The 27,829-nt window shown below is 47.0% G+C and overlaps 1 protein-coding gene across 1 annotated transcript in view; it reads right to left on the bottom strand.

The window, feature by feature from the left end:
• Positions 1–25,858, bottom strand: part of FAM117A (family with sequence similarity 117 member A) — a 45,332-nt gene extending 19,474 nt beyond the window's left edge. The window contains exon 1 of the mRNA XM_082373166.1: positions 25,618–25,858. Coding sequence (XP_082229292.1) covers positions 25,618–25,813 — 196 coding nt within the window. The 5' untranslated portion in view covers positions 25,814–25,858. The remainder of the gene's footprint in view (positions 1–25,617) is intronic.
• Between the last annotated feature and the right edge of the window lie 1,971 nt (positions 25,859–27,829).

The raw sequence follows: 27,829 nt of genomic DNA, 5'->3' as shown, positions 1-27,829 counted from the left end.
CGACATTGTAAGTGTACTTAATGTCACAGAATCATAAACTTATAATGTTTAAATGGTAAATTTTATGTTATGTGTCTTTTACCACAATAAAAAAAAGAGAGGGCTTCCCTGGTGGCGCAGTGGTTGAGAATCTGCCTGCCAATGCAGGGGACACGGGTTCGAGCCCTGGTCTGGGAAGATCCCACATGCCGTGGAGCAACTAAGCCCGTGCGCCACAACTACTGAGCCTGCGCGTCTGGAGCCTGTGCTCCGCAACAAGAGAGGCCGCAATAATGAAAGGCCCGCGCACCGCGATGAAGGGTGGCCCCCACTTGCCGCAACTAGAGAGAGCCCTCGCGCAGAAACGAAGACCCAACACAGCCATAAATAAATAAATAAATAAATAAATAAATTGTATAACTTTAAAAAAAAAAAAAAAAAGAGAGAAACACTAATAATACTATCTACATTCTCTAAATCCATTTAAATATTTACACACATTTTGACATAGTATAATCAATACGAAATATATTACATGATATTCTGCTTTGTTCTACCCATTTCCAAGTATCAACAATCTACATATCTGTCATTTTTAAAGACTACATAATATTCCACCAGGTTGATATACAGTAGTTTGCTTAGCCACTCCCATATTATTGGACGTTTGAGAGGTTTCCCCTACCCCAATTTGGATATCATAAATGTTATTGCGTGGATAACTTTTAGTCTCAGGTTTTATCTAATTCCTTACATATTCCTAGGTCATTTTCCTCAGCCATCATATAGTATGTGCTCATTTAAAACAAACTAAAGGGACTTCCCTGGTGGTGCAGTGGTTAAGAATCCTCCTGCCAACGCAGGGGACACGGGTTTGATCCCTGGTCCGGGAAGATCCCACATGCCGCAGAGCAACTAAGCCCGTGCACCACAACTACTGAAGCCCATGAGCCTAGAGCCCGTGCTCTGCAACGAGAAGCCACGGCAATGAGAAGCCTGTGCACTGCAACGAAGAGTGGCCCCTGCTCGCCGCAACAAAGCCCACGCACAACAACGAAGACCCAACACAGCCAAAAAATAAATAAATAAAAATAAATTTATTTTTAAAAATAAATTAATTAATTAAAAAAAAAACAAATTAAAAATGACTTATAAAAGTAGTGTGGGGAATTCCCTGGCAGTCCAGTGGTTAGGACTCCACACTTTCACTATCGTGGGCCCAGTTTTGATTCCTGGTCAGGGAACTAAGATCCCGTAAGCCATGTGTTGCGGCCAAAAAAAAAAAAAAAAAAGGTAGTGTGAATTGTGGAAAATTCAAGAAATATGCAAACAAACAGAAAAAACTTCAAATTTCAACACCCAGAGATAATCATGGATAATACTATTAGATATGTATTCTTGGGGGCCTTGCCTTCTATGTGCATGCATGTATGTGTGTGCGTGTGTGTGTATGCTTTAAAATGAAAAATGGGATTATACTGTACATATTATTTTGCAATGAGTCTTCACCTTATATCATAAACACCTTTCCAAATCAATATATACTGACCTACAACACACCCTTTTAAATGACCTTAACACTCTTTAAACTCTTCAAAGGCTTTCTTTCAAAGACAGTACTCATAGGCCTCGTGTTCTGGTCCCATTTACCTTTCCTTTACACGTCACTCCTCTTCAAAAGCTCTATGTCCTGGACAAACTACACTATGCACCATTTCCCACCCATGTCTTGGGCCTGCCCTCCTCTGAGGTTTTGCACATGTGCTCAGGGCTGAAATCTGATCCATCCATCAGGGCCAGCCTAAACATCTCCACCTCCACGGAGCTTCCTGAGTCCCCTGGAAGGAATGTCTCAGGATTTTCTGATTTTCCCCAGTACTTTGTACTCTTCTAGTACTTCCCAGCCTTTATTGGATTACAAGTATTTGTAACTCCCAGCTAATAAACAACCTGTGGCCAAGGGCTGTCTAATTTATCTTTGAACCCCACACAGCATCTAGAGCATAGGGTTGGAGATTGGCAGACGCCTAAGTATTTGCATAAAATCAAAACCCTGTTACTATAAGGGAGAGCCTGCTCTAATTACACCTGGACTCTAGGTTTGTGTGCCTTGCACATCCATGCTCACCTGCTCCCTGTGAGTAAATCCCCCTGAGCTGCTTGCCCCCTTTCCTCTCTCTGAGGCTCAGGGAGGCCCAACCTCTTTCTTCCCCTCCCTGCACCTGTCACCCAGAAAGTTAGTGACAGGCACGCTGGGTTCAAGCCCCAACTGCATCCCCTACACTGGCATTTCAACCAATCGTTTTTCTATCCTGGGCTTAAGATCAAAAGGTGGCAATCTAGATACTTCTGGGAGCTCCTGACCCATGCAGGCAGCCTGGCCAGACACCAAAATGCTGTCCTGTGGTTCTCCCAAACTGTCTCTAAGAGCCCACTGATGAGGCGGGGGCCCTTGAAGGCAAGTTTACAAGATTACATGACAGAGAAGCAATGAGGCAGGTGCGAAGCAGATGAGCCAGAGACTGGCAGAGAGGCCAGAACACCATGATTCTAACAGCTCCTTCACCGCTGTCGGAAAGAAGAGGGCTGTGACTCCAGGGCTGAGAAAAAAGCACTAGGGAGAAAGATTTCTTGGAGCCACCTCTCCCAGCCCCTCAGCAGAAATTGCTGCAAAAACCTCCTTTAGAATTTTTTCCATCCTGAGACCCTAAGTATGCTCTTCTGTTTGTGTAATACTTTCAAGTTTTGCCCCCTCCTCACAAAGTACTTGTGTGTGTACAGTCTTTTGTTCTCCTAAAGGGGCTCGAGAAAGACTGATAAGGAGACCAAGACACAGAGAAGTCCAGTCTCAGATTGGGCTTGGTCGCCCAGAAAGTCAGGAGCAGTCCTACATCCAAATCCAAGCCTCCTTCTTCCTACATCAGTTCACGGGGCTCCTGGCCCTTTTGCATCAGGAACACCTCCAAGGGTGCAGGACACCTGCCTACATACCTGAAGGAAGAAATGCTTGGCAGCTCCTTCAGGGAGGGGAGTAAGGAAGGAGACCACAGGCCTGACCCGGGTGTCCATAGCAATTTTTTGTTTGGGGTGTTGGTTGGTTGGTTTTTTGGAGAAGCCTTTGAAACCTAGGGGGAAGGATTCTAGTAAACCATGCCCATTTTACATCTTCCCATTGATACCCTTCACAGCCCACCTCATTCGTGAGTTACAGGAGGAGTCCAATTTCAAGGGCAGTAATCAGAGATGACATTTTACTCCCCAGCACCCCCAGGGTTGGGGAGGACCCAGGATCCTGGAATTTCGTATAAGAATCCAACCGCCCATTTTGATCAACTCTACATCCAAATCTGACCAAAGTTATTCATAAAGACTCTGAGGGCTTTGTTGGTTCTGAGTTGCTCCTCCATATACAAAAACAAAACAAAACAAAAACACGAATACTAAAAAAAAAAAAGGGAAGGAACGGCGGATGGGGAGAAACCAAGTACCCCAATCCAGAACCAGCTGCCTCTGACCCAGCCCCCTCCTCTCTGCTAGGCCTGCAAGGATGTCGCTGCATCTAAGACAAACTAGAGGACTCGCCTCAGTTTCTTTTCCTTAAATGAGACCGCTGGGCCTCAGATTTATTTCTACAGTGACCACATCCTAGCACAGTGTGCCGGCCCAGCTCCTGACCAGCCGCAAGGTGACAGAATTCCCTTCTGTCTCAAAGCCCTCAGCAAAGCCACAGCTCCCCTCCCAAACCCCCACGTTCTTAGACCCTTTGAGGAGACGAAAGTGCCATGTTTCCTTCACGCCCAGAAAATAAGGGAGGGGGGCACTTTAAAAAGATGAGATTTTGACAGGAAAACAAATCTACCACTTATTTTAAAAACCCCACCCCAAATGGTTTGGTGATGACCTGCTAATTTGGGCACCAGAACTGATTAAGGGCCAAACCAAGGTGTCAGGTTCCCCCCAAACGCAACACAAACCGAAGCCAAAACCAGACATTGACATGTTCTGTGCCATCCTCGAAGGGGCCACAGGCTGGAGCGGTGTGGCCCCCGAATATCTGGGAGGGGCTCAGGTGTGAGGGATCTGGTTCTGACTGCAGCTCTGCCCTCACTGTGTGGTGACTGCAGCCCACACTTCATGCCCTCCCCCCTCACCGGGCCTGCTCTCCCATCCGGCAGGCAGGAGCACAGTCCCAGCCTCGGTTACCTCTCAGGGACGCTGTAAAGAACAGAAGATGAGATGCAAAAAGGCTTTAAAGTCTTCATTAGATAGATCATGTCAAACCAATTACTGTCAGTTAGCCCCTCCCCACACCACAATCTTTTAGGACTGAAGGTGTGGGTGGGGAAGGAAGAGGAGACAAGCAGGGTGAGTTCCAGCCACCACTGTCCCCTGGGAAGGCCACAGCTTCAGTGTCAGAGCCCTTTCCTTTCCTAGTGTTGGTCTAGCCCAGCCAGGACAGCGCCCGGAGTGGATCATGCCCGCGAAAGAGCCGCTGGGAGGCGTGCGCGGCGGCAGCGCTGTCAGCACTGAGACCTCCGTCAGCCGGGAACGTCCTCTAAGAAATCTCACAAGTGAGTGCAGTTGAAACAGGGGCTCCTGGGCTTATCCCTCCCTTACGGGCACACCGGAAAGATCTGGGGATGGGGTTCTGCCCTGCAATTGTGTGATTATGGTTAAAGGAGAAGTGTTGAGAAGTCACAACGGTTGCTTGTGGTCGGAAGATGAACTGGTTTCATTTCTGGAAAGTACCCCTCTCAGATTTGGGAAACAGGACGATTGGCTGCCCTGTCTGAGAAGAGACGCCCCTATCATGACAGGCCAAGACAAAGCAGCAAGTTGCGGGGCCCTGGCTGGTGGCTGCGGGAGGGTGGGGTGTCCTGTTTACAGCGCTGTGGGGTATTATCGGCCCATCGCATGCAGCAGCCTCCACAGCCCAACCACCTGGCGAAGCTCCCTGGCACAGGGCCAGGCCATTTCACCATGCAGCTGAGCAGTGGCGGATGCTTTGGTTCTTGGGCAACGGCAAATGGAAAAAACAAAACAAAACAGCACACACCAGAGATAAGAAGCCTTAGGTGCTATCTTCCGGAGCCACTTGGCCCTGTCTCCCAACTGCTACATTTGTATGGCTTTGGGGAGAGGGGGCTCTGAGTGGAGAGGACCGCCGGTCAAGTGTCTGCTGCGCCTTGGGGGACAGTGAATAGGGCAGAAACACACAAACAGCTGACGAGGGGCCTGGCACGCCACAGCAGACTGACTGATTCCTTCAGTAGCAGATTCTGAGTGCCCACCACAAACCACCCCTGTGACAGGCCCTGGTGACACGGAAGGAGCCGGACAAGAAGCTGCTGACCAGGCTGAAGTGGGGCAGGCCGATACACTCCCCAAGGGCCAGGCTGCCAGCTCAACCTCTGGGGGTTCCTCCAGCCACTGACTCTTCAGAAGGACCCCCATTTGGTCTCTGCTGTTCCCTCATATTCCTGGCTGGAAATCAGCTCAGGCCTGACCACACCAGCAAACCCCCACTGAGGGAACCCGAAGGAGGAGGGCGACAGCTCTTAGAAGGAGGGGTCAGGGAAAGGAGGAAGGCAGCAGACGACGCAGGAAGTGAGGCATCTGTGGCTGCCCTTCTCAACTTGGCCAGAGATAGACTGTGGGGTGGAGGCTTAGCAGCTTATGAGGAGAGACGAGCCCCTGACCAGAGGGTCCTGGCTGGGAATCTAGGGGGGCTACTTCACTTATTTTACTATCTTTGGGGCAATGCAGGAGAGAGAAACCTGGGAAACAAGACAAGGCTACTCTCCACCCATCCTCCATTAGCTTGAGGCTGAGTGACCCCAAAATACCCAAGAAGGACTACAGAAGGAAGAAGAGAGACAGCCAATGAGATTTCACAGGTGGCAAAAACTCAGCAACTGGCAGGTTCAACAAACAAGTTATCAGTCACTTTCTCATGTCGCTGGGGTTTGAGCCATTATTAGCACTAATCTTCTCGCCTTCCCTCTTTAAAACAACTCTCATTATAACAGAAGCTGTACATATATAGGAGGAAATCAAAGGAAATTTTAAAAATGCAGATTAGCAAAAACTGAAAAATAAAAACGATGCATGCCGCCACTCAGAAATCACCACTCTGCACATCCTTCCTGATCTCTCCCTGTGCACCTATGTATGCATATGTATTTTTAATAAAATGAGATCTTATTACACATTTTTCTAACAATATGCTTTTTTCAGCCACTGATCTTCACTTCAGGAGAAGCAGGCAGGGAAAGGGCCACCCAGGAGGCTGAGGCAGGGCAGACGGTTAAGACACTGAGGGAGCAGGCCCTGTCCTGTCCCGTCTCCTAGCTGTGATGCAGCACTTTTGTTGGGGGTGGGGGAGGCGGGGGGAATGATAACCTGGAGGGGAGCAAAGTAAAACAGGGATGCAGAATTTCTAAATATTCCCCAATACCAGATTTGCAGTAAGTAGGGGAAGTTCCTCCTCACAGCTTCACAGGGATTACTTTTCCATTTCAGTATGTGTGTTGGGATTAAACAGTGCAGGCAGTCTTCTGAGCTGCTTGCAGTCCTGCGCCGCTTAACTGCTTAACTCAGGGACATGTGGGTTTTGGAGGGAAGCTGTGGTCAAACCGAAATCCTCAACATGACTGTACAAGAGTTAGAAGCCCTCCTTGGAAAGCCCAAGGAGACCCCATCCATCCCAGCTGGGAAAATTAAACCTGGGGCTTTAAACACTTCTTTCAACCCCAAGCAATAGCTCATTTCAATCATAACAGGGAGAAGAAACTAAAGAAATGAGATTAAAAAGGAAGAAATAAAGAGTAACAGCACATTTCCCTTACCAAGAAGGCTTACCTGAAGAGAAAAAAAAAGAGTGATATTTGTATACACATGAAAAACTTCTCAGCCAAGACCTCAATACTAACTCCATATTTTTTTTTTAATTTTTTATTATTTATTTATTTATTTATGGCTGTGTTGGGTCTTCGTTTCTGTGCGAGGGCTTTCTCTAGTTGTGGCAAGTGGGGGGCCACTCTTCATCGCGGTGCGTGGGCCTCTCACTATCGCGGCCTCTCTTGTTGTGGAGCACAGGCTCCAGACGTGCAGGCTCAGTAATTGTGGCTCACGGGCCCAGCTGCTCCGCGGCATGTGGGATCTTCCCAGACCAGGGCTCGAACCCGTGTCCCCTGCATTGGCAGGCAGATTCTCAACCACTGCGCCACCTGGGAAGCCCCTAACTCCATATTTAATACTAACTCCATATTTAATATTAACTCTGTATTTAATACTGTCTCCATATTTAAGTGTGTAGCTCAGGTGAAACCTTTTCTTGCTGTGTGTCTGACTCCCCAGGATGCAGACCACATCCATGGGCAGCTGGAGAGAAGGGTCAGGAGAAACCCATTTGGAGGTGTCACTATGGGGAAAAAATGAGGAATACCCTAACTCTTCTTATCAGCAAGGAGGGAAAGGGTGATTCCAAAGCGTACGTGCGTGCGTGTGTGTGTGTGTGTGTGTGTGCACGCGCGTGTATGAAGAGTAGACAGCAGTTACTTAGACATTTGTTCAATTCTCAAGAAGCTGCAGTTAGAAAAAAAGGAAGTGGTGTGAACTTTTCACCTTTTATCTGAATTCTATGAAGAGGAGTTCTGAAGGATTTCAACATTCTTAAAACAGGACAAAATACTAGCAGTTACTGATTGGAGCATGCTTTCCTTTGGGATCTATTTGGCCTTTGTGAAGAATAGCATAAATAGTCATAGCCTAGCCTTCTCCCCCTAAAAGCAATCCTCACCGCCTGGCTATTTGGGAGTGATGAATTTCTGGGTGCCTATAAACTCAGAGGACGGGCATAAACCCTTCAGTATCTTCACTTCAGATGACAATCTGATTCTTATCAAGTAGAGGAGAAATCATGATGTCCGCTCAGCTCTTTAAAGATAAAAGAGGTGAAGGAAGAATCAAAGATTGGGGAGGTTCATCTACAGTAAATCCTGTGAGAGGACAACTGTGATTGAAACCCTACTCTGATTTTTGTTCTGAATGTGTGCGCCCCACACACTCTCAGGAATTCTCTGGGTGGAGGCCCAGGAACATCCTCGTGTAGACAGGTGAACTGATTTCTCCAACGCCACAGAGCAACTTGAGACACAGGCCTTTCTTCCCCCACAGAAGACTTTCAAAGTGCATTTCCCCCCTTGTGTTTCACTGTCAGACTCAACTGTCATGACTGTCTGGCTGCCTTGGCTCAGGAACTTCCCCACGGACTGGAAGAGGTCTATTATTTTCCCTGCTAGGAACCAGCACAGTCAGACCTGGGTCTCGGGGACACTGTTTTACCCACTGGGCATGTAGGGCAAATGGAGGAAGACAATTAAAAAGGAGGGATCCCTTTTCTAGTAAGGACAGTGGAAATCAAGTGAAAGATAAAAAGGAAATAAGAATAGAATTATAGATAATGTTCAAATAGTCAAAATAATTTCTGCTTTGTGAACAAACCATGACTTATTTTTAGCTTCATCCAGCCTGCCTTCTCCCTGACCTCACGCAAACTGCCAGACAGCAACATATGTGTGAACAGCTGATACTCAATTTACTATCGGCCCAAGTCACACAAAATACCTAGAGTTTGACAGAATTTGATGGCCTCATTTTGTTGCCTTCCCGCCAATGATTCTAAAAGCCCAAAGAAACTTTTTTTACTCCTCTTTAGAACAACTCACATCAATACTCATGTCCTTCAGTGTTAGTTTAGAACTGGCTTTATACAGCTCCCAAAGTAACAGCTCAGTCAGGAGGAGTCAGCAATGGATGCCAAAACAACTGGAAGAAACACTGAGGGGAACAGAACACTTACATAATGTACCACATATAAGAGAATAATGTACTTTTACAAAGGGAAATCTGGTCGTCACCACCTCAAGTGATCAAACTTAGCATTACTAGTGATGGACATTCTGACACTGTGTACCTCCTGAAGCGATGTATTATGAAGTACACAGCTTCACCCATGAAATGTTCATGCCCAAGATGTTTTACCTGAATCGAATTGGGCCCCACACCTAACTTCCCACTTACAGGAAATACAGGAGATGGAGGAACAAGTCAAATGCCATTGAGAGGAAACAGTCAGAAAACTCCAGAATGTGGGACAGCTAGAAGGCTGTCCACACTTTCAATAAGTCAGTAATCAAAAAACCTAAAAACAAAAAGACAGGGATGGGAGGGGAATTTTAAACAGATTTTTTTTAAGACATAGCCAAACGAGAACCTTGACTGGACCCTGGATCAAAAATAAAAACAAAAGAGCCACAAAGAGGAAATCTGAAAATGAACTGGATATTAGATAATATGGAATTATAGTTTCCTTATGTGTAATAATGATATTATCATTATGTAGAAGAATGGTCTTATTCTCAGGAGATGCCCTTGAAGTAACGGGCAAAGTGTCAAGATATTCACAACTTGTTTTCAAACAGTTCACCAGAAAAAGTACCTATGGATGCACATATGTGTATGTCTAGACACACATATACATAATACACACAAGGAGGGAAGAGAGATTAGACAATTGTGGCCAAAAGTTATCAATGAGTTTAAGGTGAAAGATAAATGGATGTGTACTGGGCTTACAACTTTTCTGCAGGTTTAAAATTTTCCAAGATAAAGCTGTGGGGGAAAAAAAAAGAACTGGCTTAATTTGGAATTTGGGAAGACAGAATTAACTTCACTCCTTAGCAAGGATCTAAACTGTTTAGCAGTTCAATCTTGGCAGGCTGTAGTCAAATTCAATTGGGTCACTGCTCTGGTCTTCTAATTTGGGGAAAGAGAAGGTGGGCAAGAAGAAATGAAACAGTCAATGAGGCTTACTAGGAGGCAAGGAATTGAAGGATGTAAATCAGTACAAGGTAGAATAAAGATACTAAGGGAAGGAGACTTTAAATTAAGAAGTGGCATGTCGGGCTTCCGTGGTGGCACAGTGGTTAAGAATCTGCCTGCCAATGCAGGGGACACGGGTTTGAGCCCTGGTCCAGGAAGATCCCACAAGCCGCGGAGCAACTAAGCTCGTGCGCCACAACTACTGAGCCTGCGCTCTAGAGCCCGTGAGCCACAACTACTGAGCCCGCGTGCCACAACTACTGAAGCCCGCGCGCCTAGAGCCCATGCTCTGCAGCAAGAGAAGTCATCGCAATGAGATGCCCGCGCACTGCAACAAAGAGTAGCCCCCACTCGGCACAACTAGAGAAAGGCTGCGCGCGGCAACGAAGACCCAATGCAGCCAAAAATATTAAAAAAAAAAAAAAAAAAAAGAAGTGGTATGTCATCCCAGGAGACAGACCCAGATTGTGCGCAGAATTAAAGAGTTCCTATGATCCAGAAACAGTTGGAGTTGGATATAACCTCAGATATGCCCCGCCAAGTTACCCTGGGCATCCATTCGCTCATTCATTACAGGAACGTAGAAACCAGTGAGATCCCAGGGAAGATGGGTAAAAATAGCTAAAGCGAAGGTAGCTAGATCCCAAGAGGAAGATGAAGTGAATTAAAATTTGTCTTCTTGGGGCTTCCCTGGTGGCGCAGTGGTTAAGAATCCGCCTGCCAATGCAGGGGACACGGGTTCGAGCCCTGGTCTGGGAAGATCCCACATGCCGCGGAGCAGCTGGGCCCGTGAGCCACAACTACTGAGCCTGCGTGTCTGGAGCCTGTGCTCCGCAACAAGAGAGGCCGCGATAGTGAGAGGCCTGTGCACTGCGATGAAGAGTGGTCCCCACTTGCCACAATTAGAGAAAGCCCTCGCACAGAAACGAAGACCCAAGACAGCCATAAATAAATAAATAAATTAATTAATTAAAAAAAAAAAAAATTTGTCTTCTTCTGCATGAGTGTAAAAAGGAAGGGCAAAAAAGACTTTAGTTAGAATAGGAGAGATTCCAGCTAGATAAAAGGAAGAACTTCCTGCTCATCAGAATGAATGAGGGAGATTGTAGAGTCTGCCCCTGAACAGCTCCAGGGAGAGATCATTACATGCCCCCAGAGGTCTCAATATTCACCCCCCAGAACGCAGGAGGTTGTACCTAGAGAGTTTGAGCCTCCTCTAGTTCTAGAATTCCCCAACTATTAAAGGGTAAATAAGAGATGGCTACTGACCGATTCAGCTAAATTGAAAGCCCCAGAGCCCATGCTGTTATCCGGGGCAAAATTAGTTAAGGGGGGGAAAAAGGCACAAAGTCAAAAGGAGATATGCCTTACCTAGGCCGATCAGGCAGCTGTGTTGTGGGCTCCCGGACCATCTCTCCCACTTCCTCCCCCAAGCAGGAGAGTATAAATAGCGCTCAATTTACCTGTGGCTCGCCACAAGCAAAAGGGCTGGTCACGTGGTAACTGCCGAGTAGACATCAGAGCTCAGAGGGCAGGTTTGCTCACTTGCTACACCTCAGTAGGTCTGTCAGGACCTCTGCTCTGGTTCATTTTGCTCTGGGCTGGGGGGTGGGGAAGGGGGCTTAAAGGAGCAGTTACACAGTTATGTCCCTCAGGGCCATGAAGGTACAGTCACAGAACTTGCTTTGCCTTCAGGGTCTAAAATCTTATTAGGGTTAACTCTGCTCAACCCTCAAAGCTTTGAAAACCTGCGTGGATCATTTTGTCCCACTTGCAAAATCTTCTCTGGTTATATCCATCTCTTTACTTAAGTTCTACTGCATCCCCAGTTTCAAAAAGGAAATACCTGAGAGACCACTACATCCCACCTAGTGATTCCCTACCTGGCCTCTGGCATTCTGGAACTGATCCACCCTGACCCCAAATCCCAGGCAAATTCCCAGGCTGGGCCTGGTGGAAAAACCCCAGTGTGTGCTGGGCAACATTCCAGGGCAGCCCCTGCTCTAAAGCCCTGGTCTTGCTGGTTGCTCAGATCTCCTAAGGGAGGCTCAAAGGTTATATAGTGCCTCCAGGGTAAACCTTGTCTGAAACACAAATTAGATGGTCCCTCTAGAAAGAGCCTTGAAAGGTATGACCTTGGGAAGATTTTTCCTACCCTCAATGTCTGCCTGAGACCAATGATTACTTCATAGCAGAAGGATGTTTGTCAGGTCACCTCTCCACATGTGTTTCCAGGCACAAGGGAGGACATGGCGACACATACCACTGGATGGTGAGTTACACCATCTCCCCCATATACAATGGGCTTTGTATCTGCTCCTAAATCAAAAGCTGCTTAACAGTAATGACACCTTCTTTTATAAGTCAGGTAAAGAAAAGGCTTATCCTCCTGAAGCAAGAGGAGAATATGATCCAGGGAAACAGTCTGGGGTGTTAATTACCAAGACGCCCCATCCATGCCTCTAAGAACTGGAAGGGAAAGCGCAGTGGTCCCAGTCCCCTCCAAACAGACAGCTCTGGCCATTTGCATGGCAGCTCTAACACAGACCCTTACACTGCAGCCAACCCAGTAAGACGTGGGGGCAGCCTTTCTCATCCTCCTGCAACTTGTCCGGATTCCGGATGCCATCCACCGGGCACTGATTTTGGAGTGGGACAGAGCCAAGAGAATACTGGAGACAGCCTATATAGCTTGATAACTGCCTAAGGACAAACAATCTAACTGTATAAACTGGTGTAATAATACAGTAAATGCTCATGGGTCTATTTCACAGAACTGGCTGGAATCCATGAAAAATTCCTTTGATGCTAACTTAACCACAGTCTCACACTCTAGAGCGGCTGCAGGGAGGCATTTTAGATAAAGGACACATAGTAAAGATTCTCCAAAAACTGTTTTTTCTATGTTAAGAAGTAGAGTCAGACTCATTCACTTACCCCAATTCTAGAAGCTGGCGGAAAAATGTCAGTAAGCAAAAATGTCAGGAATAATTCAAGTGCCTTCAAGGAGCACAGATAGATGCAGAGCATGCGGTTTGGAGGGAGAGAATAGGGGCTGGGAACAAACAGTAGTGTCTGAACCCCTAACTCTGCTTAGCGGTGATTACCAGATCCACCCCTTCTGGGGCCCTGCTGTTAGTGGAAAGTTTTCATTGACAAAGAGTGAAGCCCTCCCTTTGTGTATGAAGTTGTAACTCCTGTCCACTTGGTGAGACATGCTGCACTAGGCCATAGGCTCCTGTACATTCACAAGGCGGTGGGCACAACAGACCAACTGGTACACAGCTAAAAAAGCTGTCTGGCCTGGCCCATAACCTGGCATTGCTTTCTAGACAAAACTCAACTCCTTTTCCCCTTGGATCTCTACCATAAAAATGCGAAGTAGTATTACTCTATGGCTCTGGCACATGAGAGCCTTCCGATTTCATGTATTTTAAGAAATGAAGAGAGTTGAGTGAAGAGCAGAGTGAGAGCGTTTCTCAGAAGGAGGAAGCAGTTTTCCCTAGAAGGTATCTGGACATCCTGAACATGCTCAGTGTGGACCAGCAGCCTGCTGCAACCCTGCTGACCCCTCTGCCGGGTCAATGTGGGGCATGCACTGGGCTCAGACACACGGCCGCAGGTGCCCAGTGGTTCTCAGAATCTGATGCCAACCTTGTGCAGCTCGAGCAGCAGGGACAAGCTACAGTCTCCTACCATAACAGTCAATACCTGGGCCCAAATCCTGCCTCCGCCTCAGTGTGCTACATGAACTCAAGACGAGTCACTTAACTTCTCTGGGCTTCAGTTGTTCTTTCTGTTAAATGGGGAGAATAAGAGATGTTATAAGGATGAAAGAAGAAAACTTTAAAGAACTCCTGGTACAGTCAAATTAGTCTAGCATATATTCATTTTTAAAACTTTTTATTTGGAAATAATTTCAAACATATAGATGTAAGAATAAGACCAGTACACAGAACATCCATATGCCCTCTACCCAGATTTGCCTATTGTTAAACATTTGCCCTGTTTCCTTTACCATTTGCTTTCTTTCACATGCACTTTTCCTCACATACACACTCATACACATGCTCTCCCCTACATTCACACCCGGCACCCACACATTCACACTGAAGACACACACACAGACGCTCACATCCAGATACACACACATACTGTCCTTTGTTGGGTTTTGTGTGGTGGTCTGTCTGTAAACAACCAGGAGGGACAGGAGAGTGGGAGGTTCAAGGCGAAAAGAAAGCAAGGGGGCCGTGCTACTTGGTGATGGGTCCACAGCCCTGCTCCCCGCTCCCTGCCTCCAATGCAAACAGCAAGCCCTCGAGTGTTCCGGTTTAGAGATGAATGAGTACACGGACAGGGACCAGGAGAAGTACTTGTTACATAAGGTAGTTGGTCACTCTTTTCCTCCGAACGAGAAAAACCACAAAAAACAACAACAAAAGCATTTATATGAAGCATGGAAATAGCTTTATTATGTAGAATCATTTTTATACTATTTGTTATAATGGGGCTTTACCTTATGCAGTTGGGAAATAACTGGGAAAGGAAGGTTCCACATAAGCATATGGTTATTAGAACATTCAAGAATTCTATACGAAATCTGGTTTTGTAAGAGAAATAAGGAGGGCTTCCCGGGTGGCACAGTGGTTAAGAGTCCGCCTGCCAGTGCAGGGGACACGGTTCGAGCCCTGGTCTGGGAAGATCCCACATGCCGCAGAGCAGCTAAGCCCGTGCGCCACAACTACTGAGCCTGCGCTCTAGGGCCTGCAAGCCACAACTACTGAGCCTGCGTGCCACAACTACTGAAGGCTGCGCACCTAGAGCCCGTGCTCCACAACAAGAGAAGCCACTGCAATGAGAAGCCCGTGCACTGCAACAAAGAGTAGCCCCTGCTCACCACAACTAGAGAAAGCCCGTGCACAACAACGAAGACCCAACACAGCCAAAAATAATAAATAAATTAAATAAATAAATTAAAAAAAAAAAAAAGAGCAATAAGGAGGTAAAAGCTGCCCATAACCCTCTCTATGAAACAGGTCAGGCAGTTCTCCATGACACCACGTCCCTAGTTGGAGCTTTCTCCTGAGTTCAAGTCCCTTCTGGTCCCCTTAGTGGGCACACACTTGTCTCATAAAGGCACTATCACGTATCACAACGACTCCACTCCCAGTTAACCTAAAGCTAGGAGAGGGAGACACGCCCAGGCAGAGCATGGCAGGCGTGGGGGAGGTCTGCACCAGCCGTCCCCTACATGGAGGACTAAAGTGTCACCTATGACACAATGCCATCTGCACCTAGCCCCCCCACCACAGAAATGCACGACCCACATTTACTCCTGAGTGCTTTTGGGGGGTTTCACATAGTCACACATAAGAAAGACACCCTTTCCTGTAAGCTCCATCTTAAGAGTATCTCCCTGACATGGCCCCAAGCTCAGTAACCATGACCATGACCCCACCGAGGCAGGAAAACCCTGCCTCCTGGGCCCTAGCTGTCCCTGGTTAGCTTCTCATTCCCCGTGAAAATTGCGTATCTCCAACCAGTTGGAAACACTCAAAAGCTGCCACCACATCACACATATAACGTAATAACCATCACCCTCCAGTCAGCTGCACCAAGTGGATAGTTACTTATGGGGTGCTGAAGGAACAAACAGACTTCTCTGCAGCCCATTTTCCTCTCCAATTCTCTTCTGGTCAGTTAAACAAACGAAGTTTTGCTCCTGGAATACAGGTATATAAGCAGAAGGGAAATAGGCCGGGTGTGTGCTGGGCAGGCAGCAGAGGATGCCAGCCTGGGGGGAAATTCCCCACGGACTCTCCACACATAGGTGGGAAGAGCTCTGGATCAGGAGCAAAAGGGCTTTATTAGTCACATGGTCTTGGGCAAGTCACTTCCTCTCGGGGCCTCAGTTTCCTTATCTGCAAAAACAAGCAAATGCCACCTGCACCTGCAGGACTGTGGCAAGGTTGAATGAGAAACGTTGCAGGGTACGGACTGCGAGCAACAAAGAGCTAAACATGCAGAACACGTTGTCAAAACTAACACTATCCATACCCTCAGCTTCCCTGAAACATGCAGATGAATTTTGGGGCCTTCCAGGGTTGGGACCCACAGACTCTTTCTTTCCACAGAAGCAGCTGCTTTAGCCTTCTCCTGTGAACACAAAACTCCCCAGGATTACGGTTCTAATGAGAAAGAGTCCAGGTGCTGCCTTCAGCATTAAGATGTGCACACACCACATGGATAGCCTCACACGGGCCTCCTCTCCCCAACTTCGAAATCCAGACGACATGATATTGTGAAAGCTCTCTGGTTGCATCCCCTCTGTCATGCCAAATGCTATCCAATCCATCCTCAACTCCAATTTGTGTGTCATATCTGATGGGCATGAGTTACAAAGACAATCCCCAAATAGGGGCTGGGCGTCAGGTTCTCAGCCAGCTTGCAGGTGTAGGGCAAGGGAGCGCACGTGTTATCAGCCGCGGTTCTCTCAAAGCCGTGTGGGCGATCAAACACACATAGAGCACAGAAAACTCTTAAACGGAAGGCAGTGTGGCAGGTGGGGGAGAGAAGGGGGGAGGAGGGAAGAGAAGCTGCCTTTCTTTCCTTGCAATCACATTTTCATTCTGTTCAAAGTTACCCACCCACAGCTGAGCAGGTTTATAAAACCATTTTTTTTTTAAATCAGTCATCAATTTTATACACATCACTTTATACATGTCAATCCCAATCGCCCAATGCAGCACACCACCATCCCCACCCCACCGCAGTTTTCCCCCCTTGGTGTCCATACGTTTGTTCTCTACATCTGTGTCTCAACTTCTGCCCTGCAACCCGGTTCATCTGTACCATTTTTCTAGGTTCCACATACATGCGTTAATATACGATATTTGTTTTTCTCTTTCTGACTTACTTCACTCTAAAAATATGGAACGCTTCACGAATTTGCGTGTCATCCTTGCGCAGGGGCCATGCTAATCTTCTCTGTATCGTTCCAATTTTAGTATATGTGCTGCCGAAGCGAGCACTATAAAACCATTTTGACTAAGCCACCAGGCCCGTGGTTGGCAGGGGAACACAGGCTCCATTGGATGACAGTGTAGGTATCAGGGCTTGGGGAATGACAGTGAGCATCTCTTTCCAGCATTTCCCCCATTTGGTGGGGAAAAGAGAAGGAGAATCAGCAGTGCTTCATATAAAGGATGGTGCCTGGCTTGGGAGGGGGGGCTTCCTGCCTGATCATACCTCTAAGACCACCCTAAAGCCAATAGGCAATTCTGCTCCCTAGCCCAGAAAAGCTGCTAATTCAGATTTTGTTTTCCTGCTTTCCTTTGCTATACATTATAGCACTACTAGGAATTTGGTGCAAATCTACCTGGAGTGAAAGAACATCCCGCATTCATCTGTCTCCTTGGCCTCTCACCCATATCCACATATAAGCCTAAAGCCAGGTCTTCTGGCTCTTTTACAAAATCACCACAAAATCCTAAACATTGGCTGTTTCCATGGATCAACCTGGTAACTAACGGCCCAAGCTCACACTCTGGCTTTAAGTGTGTGGGGAACAGAACCTACAGGCCTAGCGAAGACATCCATGGAAATGCCACGTCTTCGCCACCAGCTGGGCTTCAAGCCCAATGACCAGGATGAATGGGAGACCAGTGAATTGAAGAAAGAACACTAACACTTCGGGCGGGGTGGGGGGGCCTTGTAAGTAGCTAAAGAGAGGTATTATAAAGGGGGCACAGAGTGTGGGGGCCACAAGTGGAAAAAACCATTTCAAATGAGCCTGGGGAAGTGTGGTTCACTCTCCCCACCCCTGCTGCCTTTCCAGCAACTCCATCCAACAAGCATTTATTGAGCACAACAATCCCCATCTGCCCTGGCCCTCCCTCTGCAAAAACACTCAAATCTGTTCAAGCTGCAGGGTGAGTTCCATTGCACTTGAACTTGAAACATGAGGTGCCTACCTTTTAAAAAGGCAGGCACACAATTTCCAGCATGGGGCAGAAGGGACTAAAGAGATTTGAGAAAGTTAAAGAACACAGCTGACCAAACAAGGACACACCAGTGCCACTTTCAAAAGGGAAGGGAGAGGGCTTCCCTGGTGGTGCAGTGGTTGAGAATCTGCCTGCCAATGCAGAGGACACGGGTTCGAGCCCTGGTCTGGGAAGATCCCACATGCCGTGGAGCAACTGGGCCCGTGAGCCACAACTACTGAGCCTGCGCATCTGGAGCCTGTGCTCCGCAGCAAGAGAGGCCCTGATAGTGAGAGGCCCGTGCACCGCAATGAAGAGTGGCCCCCGCTCGCCACAACTAGAGAAAGCCCTCGCACAGAAACGAAGACCCAACACAACTAAAAATAAATAAATTAATTAATTAAAAAAAAAAAAAAAAGGGAAGGGAGAGAGTAAAAATTTAATTTAATGGTAGGGAGAATAATATACTGGCCAATTAAAAAAAAAAGCCTACTAGAGACATCTCAGTAATTCTCTAATTAACCCTAACTAACACTGAATATTCCTTCATTCTATACCTCCTCCAGCTTGAATTTATCTTTTATTCACTGGTGCACGTGTTAGTAATTTGCTTTTAGAGTTGTATGTTTAATCCTACCTTTGCCTCTTGAGGAGGTTAGACCTCCACGCTCTCCTGCATGTTTTCATTTAGGATCAGATGATGAGGGATGCAAGCGGCAGAGCAGGTGGTAATCTAGACCTACGCTCGTTAACAAAGCTCCCCCCGGAAAAGCCACCCACCATTTGCAAGATAGGGAGTACAGGGTCAGAGAAGAGGCACCCCAAACATCACTCTGCCTGCCAAATACTGCCCAACTCTAAGAAGCCACATTCAGGCAGGCTCTGAGAGAAAACTCCCCCACCCCTGAAGCCTGCTGCTTCAGATCGACCAAAGCCCCCGGAGGAGTTTTCCCAGGCCTCCCCCAACCTCCCCCCTTTTAGAATGTGCAGGCAGAGCTGAGCCCAAGGCACTCGCCACCCCTGGTGTCAGCTGTCTGGGGCTCAACAGCAGGGCAGGTTAAGTGTCTGCACACAGTCCAGACTTCAGTTCCAGGTTCCCCAGGGGCTGGAGTTGTAAGTTTTTCTATTATGAAATACTTTGATAGCATTCTTTTAAGTTCGTTGAAGCCACCCTTGATTGGCTGTGGTGCTCCCACACAGTAAAAGTCGATTGAGGCGTACTCGGGGCCTAAGAATAAACATTTAAATGACTCCAAGCTGGGCATTCAGCTTTGTAGTGACCCTGAGGAAAAGCGTGGAGGAGAAAACAAAGTGCCAGGAAGAGTTTTCAAAACCAGGAGGTTCACTGAGGACCATGAGCTTGAAGCCTGGGTGAGAGCAGCCAGCTGTGCAGAGCTTCCCACCAGACAGCTGTTCCCAAGAACAAGAGCCTCTTCACAAGCTCCACACAACTGGAGAGGAACTGGAAAACAGATAATTTACAGCTTCGAATATAATCCAAAACTCTTTTCTCTCTGAGATCAGGATTTGTTTTGGACCCAACAATGTGACTAGATTTGGCTAATGTTTGGTTAATTCATAAACCAGCAAACCAAATAATGGAGCCCTCTGTGAAGACTCAACTCAGGCAGAGGTGGAAAGTTGACCAGATTCCCCACTCATCTTTTCTTTGCTTCCACTCTTCCCTGCTCCCTCTTCTATCCATCTCAGAGGGAGATAAAACTTACTGACTCATGAAGAGACAGTCCAGTCTCACTAAACTAACTTGCTGGTGGTCACCCACCTTCACTCTGAAACGGGAAGGAAACACAAGGTTTTCCCTTCCAGTCCTTTCAAAGGGCTCCAAGCTGCCTGTGGAATAAAAGTAAGCCCAGGTAAATCTAGTAAAGCATTTGAGCTAGTGTCATATAGCATTTGATATATATGATAGTGTCAGTAAGAACTCAAAAACCAGACCTGCCCCCAGAATATGTCACACCCTAAAGTCTGAATCCTTTGGCACCAAGGCTCTATGTGAGAGCTGTAAGAATCCAGAGGATGATGCTCCATTAAGATCCAAGGAACAGGGATTCCCTGGTGGCACAGTGGTTAAGAATCCACCTGCCAATGCAGGGGACACAGGTTCGAGCCCTGGTCCGGGAAGATCCACATGCCACGGAGCAACTAAGCCTGTGTGCCACAACTACTGAGCCTGTGCTCTAGAGCCCGCGAGCCACAACTACTGAGCCCACGTGCCACAACTACTGAGCCCACATGCCACAACTACTGAGCCCGTGTGCCACAACTACTGAAGCCCACATGCCTAGAGCCCATGCTCCGTAACGAGAAGCCACCGCAATGAAAAGCCTGTGCACTGCAACGAAGAGTAGCTCGCCACTAGAGAAAAGCCTGTGTGCAGCAAGGAAGACCCAACACAGCCAAAAATAAAATAAATAAAATAAATAAATTTTTAAAAAAAGAGCCAAGGAATAGTGTTGCCTTGGTGCCCATCACATCATTCATTATAAACTAGCAGAAAATGCAGGTAAAGTGTTCTCTGGCTATTATAGCCCACCAACCACTTTGGCAACGCTCATATTGCCACCACAACTATGAAAATTTTGCAATCCTGCCTCAAATTTTCTAGAGGACAATCTACATCTGGAACCAGAGAGAACAATGTCGTCTTACCGCCACACGCCACTGTTGTTCTCAGCCCTTCTCCACTGACCTCAAATGGTTTAAAAAATCCTCGTTCTATGTGACCTAAGTGGAGAGCTTCCATATGTATAATCCTTTACTGTCCAAAATACTGAAGAACACATGGACGCACTCTCCTTTGGGTACCAAAAGGATAAAGTAGTTAGGCACCTTAGCCCCCAGTTTCAAGGGTGCCATCATTGGTGATAACATTTAAGAGTCAGATATTTCAGCAGTGCATTTTGCTGACCACGTGCCTAGTGCTAGCAAAGCTGTCAAAAGCAAGCTAGCAGTGTCAGGCTGGCAAGTGCCTGGTGTTTAATGCCTCCCAAACAGAAGCTGCCTCAATCACAGGTTTTCAAAGCACAGTTGTAGCTCTTAAAGGATTTTAACTGCAGCCCCAAGCTTCATTATAGCAAGATGGCTCCGTGGCATAGAAAAGTTACACTCTATTCTAATCTCCAGGCTGTTTCAAACCAAGGACCATGGTTTGATGAGGGCTTCGTCTCAGGGTTTCTAATAAGTAACCTCCTTTATGTGGTTCCATACCTCTCTAAACACCCATCCCCCTCTAAACACCCATCCCCTAAGGACTAAGTTTACAAAAGCACTGCAAGGAAAGGAGTTTAATAATTACCAATAGCATTTAATAACAATGCTGCTTTACATTCACTGAGACAACTCTCCTGGAGAACCTAATGGACATTTGAAATAAACCCTTCGTATGTCCCTGTGAGGAAGTCAGTATTTGAGGGCAGCCATGACTACCACCAGCTCTCAATGATCTGTTCAGAAAAATAAAAGGTAAGGAGAAAAATCCAAAACCAGAGATAAGCCTAAAGGAATTTCCATCTGATTTTGAAATGTGTTCACTGCAGTTGTGGGTTGTTAGATTTGGAAGGAGGGTAAGAGGGGAGGAGATGCAAATTTGCCTAACAGTTAAGCTTTCATGTAAATCCAAACTAGTTTATATCTACTGAACACATGTCACCTGACAAGGGTGGGGGTGGGCAGCATGGATTCACATGTGCTGATCTTCTATAAAGATTGAGAACTGACTGGAAGCTGATGATCCCCCTTTCTTTTCCCCTAAAATATGAGTAGGGATACAGGCTTCTTAGTTTTCTTTACCCCCTTAGGATTTTCTGCAGAGGTGTATACTACACACATTTGAAACTCATCTTTTTAATAGGACTATTGGTCAGGAACATTGTTGAAGACAAGGAGTAGGCCAATTTTTTTCTGAAAAGTGTCATGTAGTAAATATTTTAGGTTTTGTGGGCTATTCCATCTCTATCACAACTACTCAACTCTGTCATTGTGTACAACTACTCAAATTCTGTCAGTGTGCAAAAGCAGCCACAGTCAATACCTAAGTGAAGGAGCATGGCTCCATCCGTTCCAATAAGCCTTTATTTACGAAAACAGGCAGAGGCTTGGATTTGGTCTGCAGGCCATAATGCCAAACCCCGGTTTAAGAAGAGTCTGGGGCTTCCCTGGTGGCGCAGTGGTTGAGAATCTGCCTGCCAGTGCAGGGGACACGGGTTTGAGCCCTGGTCTGGGAAGAGCCCACGTGCCGCGGAGCAACTGGGCCCGTGAGCCACAACTACTGAGCCTGCGCGTCTGGAGCCTGTGCTCCGCAAGAACAGAGGCTGCGATAGTGAGAGGCCCGTGCACCGCGATGAAGAGTGGCCCCCGCTCGCCACAACTGGAGAAAGCCCTCGCACAGAAGCGAAGACCCAACACAGCCATAAATAAATAAAAATTAAAAAAAAAAAAAAAAAAAGAAGAGTCTGGTGGGCAGCGGAGGTTCAGAGGCAGCACTGGGCTCCCCCAGCACCCAGCTGGCCAGTGGGGCTGGTCCACTAGAGAAGAATTTGCAAAGCTGTATTGAACATTAGCTTCTGGACATGGATATGGAGACACTGAACAGAATAGGTAAGACTGGAACCCAGAACAATTCACCTCCTAGCTCCGTTTTGTCCATCATCAGTGGTCCTGGAAGAACATAAAAGTCAGCAGCCTCCAATTGACTAAAGACATAAACGAGAATTTAATTAAAGGGGAAATTGCAGTAAGAAATTTATCCTGGGTTTCTGTTACCCACTAGTAGTTCTTAGCTTCTTAGAGTTGACCTTCATTTTTCTCTCCACTCTCTTCTATCTTCCACACCCCTCGCCCAGGCTTGTAAAAATGAAGCCATTCCTCACTTTGTGAAGACATCCCTTACGGATGAATGGCCACAGAAGGTAAATCCTGCTCTTTACACCATAACCCTTCTTTTTTTTAAACAACATCTAATATACCTAGTCAAGAACACAACAGGGTGTGTGGTGGAGAGATAACTGCACAGCCCTGAGCACTACGTCACTTTGAGATGGGAAACAGAAACAGTGACGACACTTAATTGTTCCTGAAACTCTGTCTCAGCTCACATGCTTTTTTAAACAGTTGGGTTTCAGAGCCCTGTTTAGAAACCTCATTTTAAAAGATGAGCGAATAAAAGTGCAAGGGGAGGCCCTGAAATTCTGAAACCTGCAGTACTGGTTTCAGACCAATATGGGTTTGCTCTTTGAAGCCTGAAAAGGCAATGGGCTCTGGCCAACAGTGCTCTCACCTTGGCTGAGTGGAGAGAATAACAACAATATAAGCAGCAGCAAACACTTCAGAGCACCTTCTACTTGCCAGGCACTGTTCTAAGCACTTTATAGCTACTGACTCATTTGATTCTTATGATGTAGATATTATTATTCACACTTTACAGATGAGGATATTGAGGCACAGAAGTTAGTTAACTTCCTCCAAGCCACACAGCTAGTAAAAGGTAGAACCTGGATTCGACACCCAGGTAACTCTGGCACGCAAAGCCATTCTCTTAAGGGTTTATGACTGCAAGGCTTTTACTTCTATCACATATATCCTACGGGCCCAGAGGAAACCACTTCTGCCACTTCTCAAGGCCGAGGAATGGAAACAATCTGAACACACATAAAGGTAAAAGTTAACATTCAGAAGACCTGATGTGCTCCCAAACCAAAGGCCAGGAACACTTCCTTAATGTCTGGCCACAAAGAACTCCACAGGCTCAGGCCACTCTTTCCTCCTCCTGTCTTTCCTCTCTCCTGCCTCACTGAAAACTATAGATAATCCCACTACAGACCAGGTAAGTGCCTTATTAGTGCCTCTGGGATACTAATAGGTGGAGAAACAATCCATCAGCCCAATCCATAAGCAAGAGATCACCCAATCTGCCTTAAATCACCCAACAAATTGTGCAGAGCTCTAGCTTCCTATGTTTTTACCAGTATCTTAGGGTCCCTGGCCCTAAAAAAGGAACAGGCCATGTGAAGAACCCAGTCATCCAAAGCTACACTCTTCTTTCCACAGCATCCACCAGTGTTTGTCCTTTAAATATTAGTTCTATAGTAGACACAAAATAACTGCTCTTAAAATATGACTGCTAATAGATTTCCAGCTAATACACAGGCAGGCTTTCTGTTGATTTCTACTAAAAGCAACTAAGGTTCAGGTGCTTGCTGTTCTACTAACTTCCCTGGACTCAAAGGAAGCACAAACAAAACCAACAGGTTTGTAGTCTTCTGGTTTGCTTTACAGCAGTTCACGATAGGCATGAGTTTATCTGGGCATTGCCCTGCTCTACAGATTCTAGGCATACTTTTACTAGTTGGTTACCATCTTGCTACCAGATTTAACCAAGTTTCTGCGTTCCAAGATGCAATGCTAACATTTACAGTGAAGTCCAGACAGACTTGGATTTTCTACTTCAGAGACCCTCTTAATCCCATTCCTACCTAGGAAGGCACCGTAGCAGCTATACTTTCAGGAGGGGGTGTGCTGAAACTAAGTTTAGTAATCACAAAAAGCTCAAGAAACTCTGGTTTAGAGAATGTTGTCATTAACCATCAGATGGCAGGGACCATGACTTTTGTACATTTGGTAGACCCTGAGGCTTTGGAAGTGTGCAGTCATCTTTTCACATTTGGTGTGAATCAAATGCAAGTCTCACTTTCTACTTCTTGCCAACCTCCTCATGCAAGTAGGTTCCTTTTCCCATTCCTAACTGCCTGCATTTGCAGGGGATCCATTACAACTTTGAGTGTGAAAGCAAGATTAAGCTTGCTCTTCCCTAGTTTCCCCATATCCACCACATTATTAAGCTGCTATTAAGACATCTTTTTGGTGTTGTTCAGAAAGTGGGGGTATTTGCCACAATGTACTCGATTGCAGCCCTCACCCCACTGCCACGTTGACTGACATGCCCAGGACAAAACAGCCTTGGTGGGGGGAGGAGGGAAAGGCAGGGGGCAAACTACTCAAGTTCTACACACACACACACACACACACACACACAATGGTTGGAAGCCATATTAAGCAGGTCAGTGATCTGGGAACATACAACTTCTGGGCCAACCAAGAGGAATGTAGGGAATAGGAGCGGAGCGTTTGTACAGTAGTAAAAGCCATTAAACTAACTTATTCCAACGGCTCAGAAGAAATCAGCTCCAGGAGGTGGCAGAAAGGGAAGCCCACGTGAAGTGGTGGGAAAAGGAACTCTAGAGCTGCACAACGGGATGCTGGTGCCAAACTCAAGTTGGAGAACTAACACATAGCTCCACGGGGCTCTCCTCCATGCCCCTCCCCCTTCCCGTGCAGACATCCAGCGCCCACCGGCTCCTCGCTCCAGCTCAAACCCTGCGTAGGGCGCCCCCATCACGCGCCACTCACTCCTTCCTCACACCTCGCTGCCACCCCTGCATCTTCCACTCACCCCCACACGACACCTCTGCCCACTTTTCGGTTACGCCCCCAAAGCCAGCCTCCATCTGCCAGGTTCCTTCCCTCACCTCTCGGCCCCGACTCCTTGCACAGTCTGTCCCGGCGGTGCACTCCGCGTTCACGACTCCTCGCTCTCGCTCCTTCCGTCCTCGCAGACTTTGCGCGACCCCCTTGCTCTTCCTTCGCCCCATCCACTTCCCCCTCACACTTCTCCCCATACCCCTCCCCCCGTCACGCGCCCCCCTCCCCCAACGGCTCCCCTCGCCCCCCCGCACCCACTCCAGGCCCGACTCACCTGCGCGGCCACCCCCGTCCCGGCGCTGGTGCGGTTGCTGCAGCTGGAAGGGGACGGTGGCCCTGAGCGGCTGCAGCCCAGCCCGGGGGGAGCCGGCGGGGGCTGGGGGAGAGCAGCCCCGCCGGAGCCCCCCGGCCCCTCCGCGCCCCGGCCCCCAGGCACCTCCGCTTCTGCCGCCCACTGCGGCCCCCGCCATCGCACGCCCGCCCAACTGCCGGCTTGCCTCGGCCCCACAGCGAGCCCCACACAGCCCCCCAACCCCCGCTGCTGCTGCTTATCTGCCCTAAGAGGCGGAGACCGGCCCCCCTCAGCCCAGAGCCCTCATTGGCCTACGGATCCCCAGACCCCTCCTCCCAACCAATCCTCGGCTTGCTCTTCCCATACCAGAGGATGATTGGTCGATATGCCTAGCGATCCAACCCAAGACCCCACCTCCACCCCACCCCTGCCTGCTGTCCCACGTCCGAGGGTCCGCTGATTGGTCCGTCCGGAAGAGGGCTGGTTTTCCAGCGCCGCCAATGAGAAGACGCAGAAAAGGGGAGCGTCACACCCAGTCCCAGGTAGTATGCAAATACGATATCACGTGACGTCAGGCTAAGCGGGGGCGGGGCCGGGTGTAAAATGGAATCAAGCAGTAGTGAAATCATTATGGGGGGCAGGGAGAAGTGTCAGACTTTAAGCAGTTGAGTCCCGGCAAGTATGGAGAAACCAATAACTTCAAAAATCATTACTTTTGGTTTAACCTAAAAACATTAGTTTTGAATCCTCATAGGATCTCAACGCTGCTTGCAAGCTCCAAAGTAAGTTTCTACAAATTAATGCAAAGTTTGCATAACATTTGCATGCGATTTGCATTATATCCGTGAACTTAATGGCTACTGTGCCTCACGTGACACCACATTTGTCTTTCTTCACATTTCCAAGTCCTTACTTGGTGTTGGTCCAACCTAAAAAAAAGCAGCTGCTAGCCTGTAAATTAAATTGAGACTGAAAAGGAGCAGAGTCGTCCATTCCAAGTCTAGCTCAGCAGAGTGGAAGGAACAAAGTGACTGAGAAAGTTGACCAAATTTGCACAGTGACTCCATAAGCAAATCCTGGTCTTCCCAGTTCAATGCTCTCTGACCTACAAGTCAAAATGAGACTGGACGGTCCCCAAAAAGAATGCACGCAGTTGTGAAAATCATATGCTATAATATACACGACGAGATTTGGGGAAGAAAAGAGCGCTTAAGTTACTATTTAAAATTATTACTCTTCAAAAGAAAAAATTGTTACTCGTGGTATTCATTAACCATTTTGTTCTCTTATATGGAAAAAGTGAAAGGCAATCAACCCTGGATTGTCTGTGATAAGGGACCATCCAAATAATTAGATAATTCCCTCCAGGTTTATATTTAGCCATGATATCTATTTTTGATCTTGCTACAGATTATCTTTCTATTTCTGTTTTTGCCCGGCTTAATGTTAAAATGAAGGTATTCCCTGAAGCCATACTAACTAATCAGAGAAAAGGAGGTAATCTGGGAGCGTGCTGCAAGGCAAGGAGAGGTCATTCTTGGGATTAAATATTGAAAGCAGAAAATACCCAAAGTGGAAATTCATGAACTGGATGAATATTAAAATCAGCCTATGTACAGAGAACACATTGAGGCAATGGAACGTCCTAAAGAAAGGTTTTCTTTGCAAAGAGTATATCCTTGCAGATTTGAAAAATTTACTTTGAGGTCTGACATTTGAAATCTTTTTTACTGACAGGGAGATGCTGTACTCCTTTTCCATGAAGAGGACAACTTTACCAAAGGCAGGTAGAAATGAACAAAAATTGATGAACTGATAAAAATTCAGTCTTTATAAACTTAACTCAGTTTTTAAAAAAATATCTTGCAATTTATAACATTCCTCAATTCCGATTAGTTCAAAGTCTTCATATACTTTTTTTTTTAAATCCCCAAGACAATCTGGAAAAAGAAAACCATGGATTCTTATTATGGTGCAAGTAGAGAAACTGAGGCCCAAAAAGGTGAATATTTTTGATTCCTAGCTCAGATCTCTATCAGATCTTATTGCACCACCCTGCCTCACATCTTCATTAATAAAATCAGTAATAGTAGCTGATAACATTCAGTGAGCTCCTTTCTCCATGCCAGGTATATATTAAGCATCGTGCATACATTATCTCATTTGATTCTCATCATGATACCTATGAGATGGG

This window comes from Balaenoptera borealis (genome assembly GCF_965194805.1).
Source record: "Balaenoptera borealis genome assembly, chromosome: 20".
Lineage (NCBI taxonomy): Eukaryota > Metazoa > Chordata > Mammalia > Artiodactyla > Balaenopteridae > Balaenoptera > Balaenoptera borealis.
The sequence above is the reverse complement of the archived record's forward strand: the minus strand, read 5'-3'. Positions and strand labels throughout refer to the sequence as shown.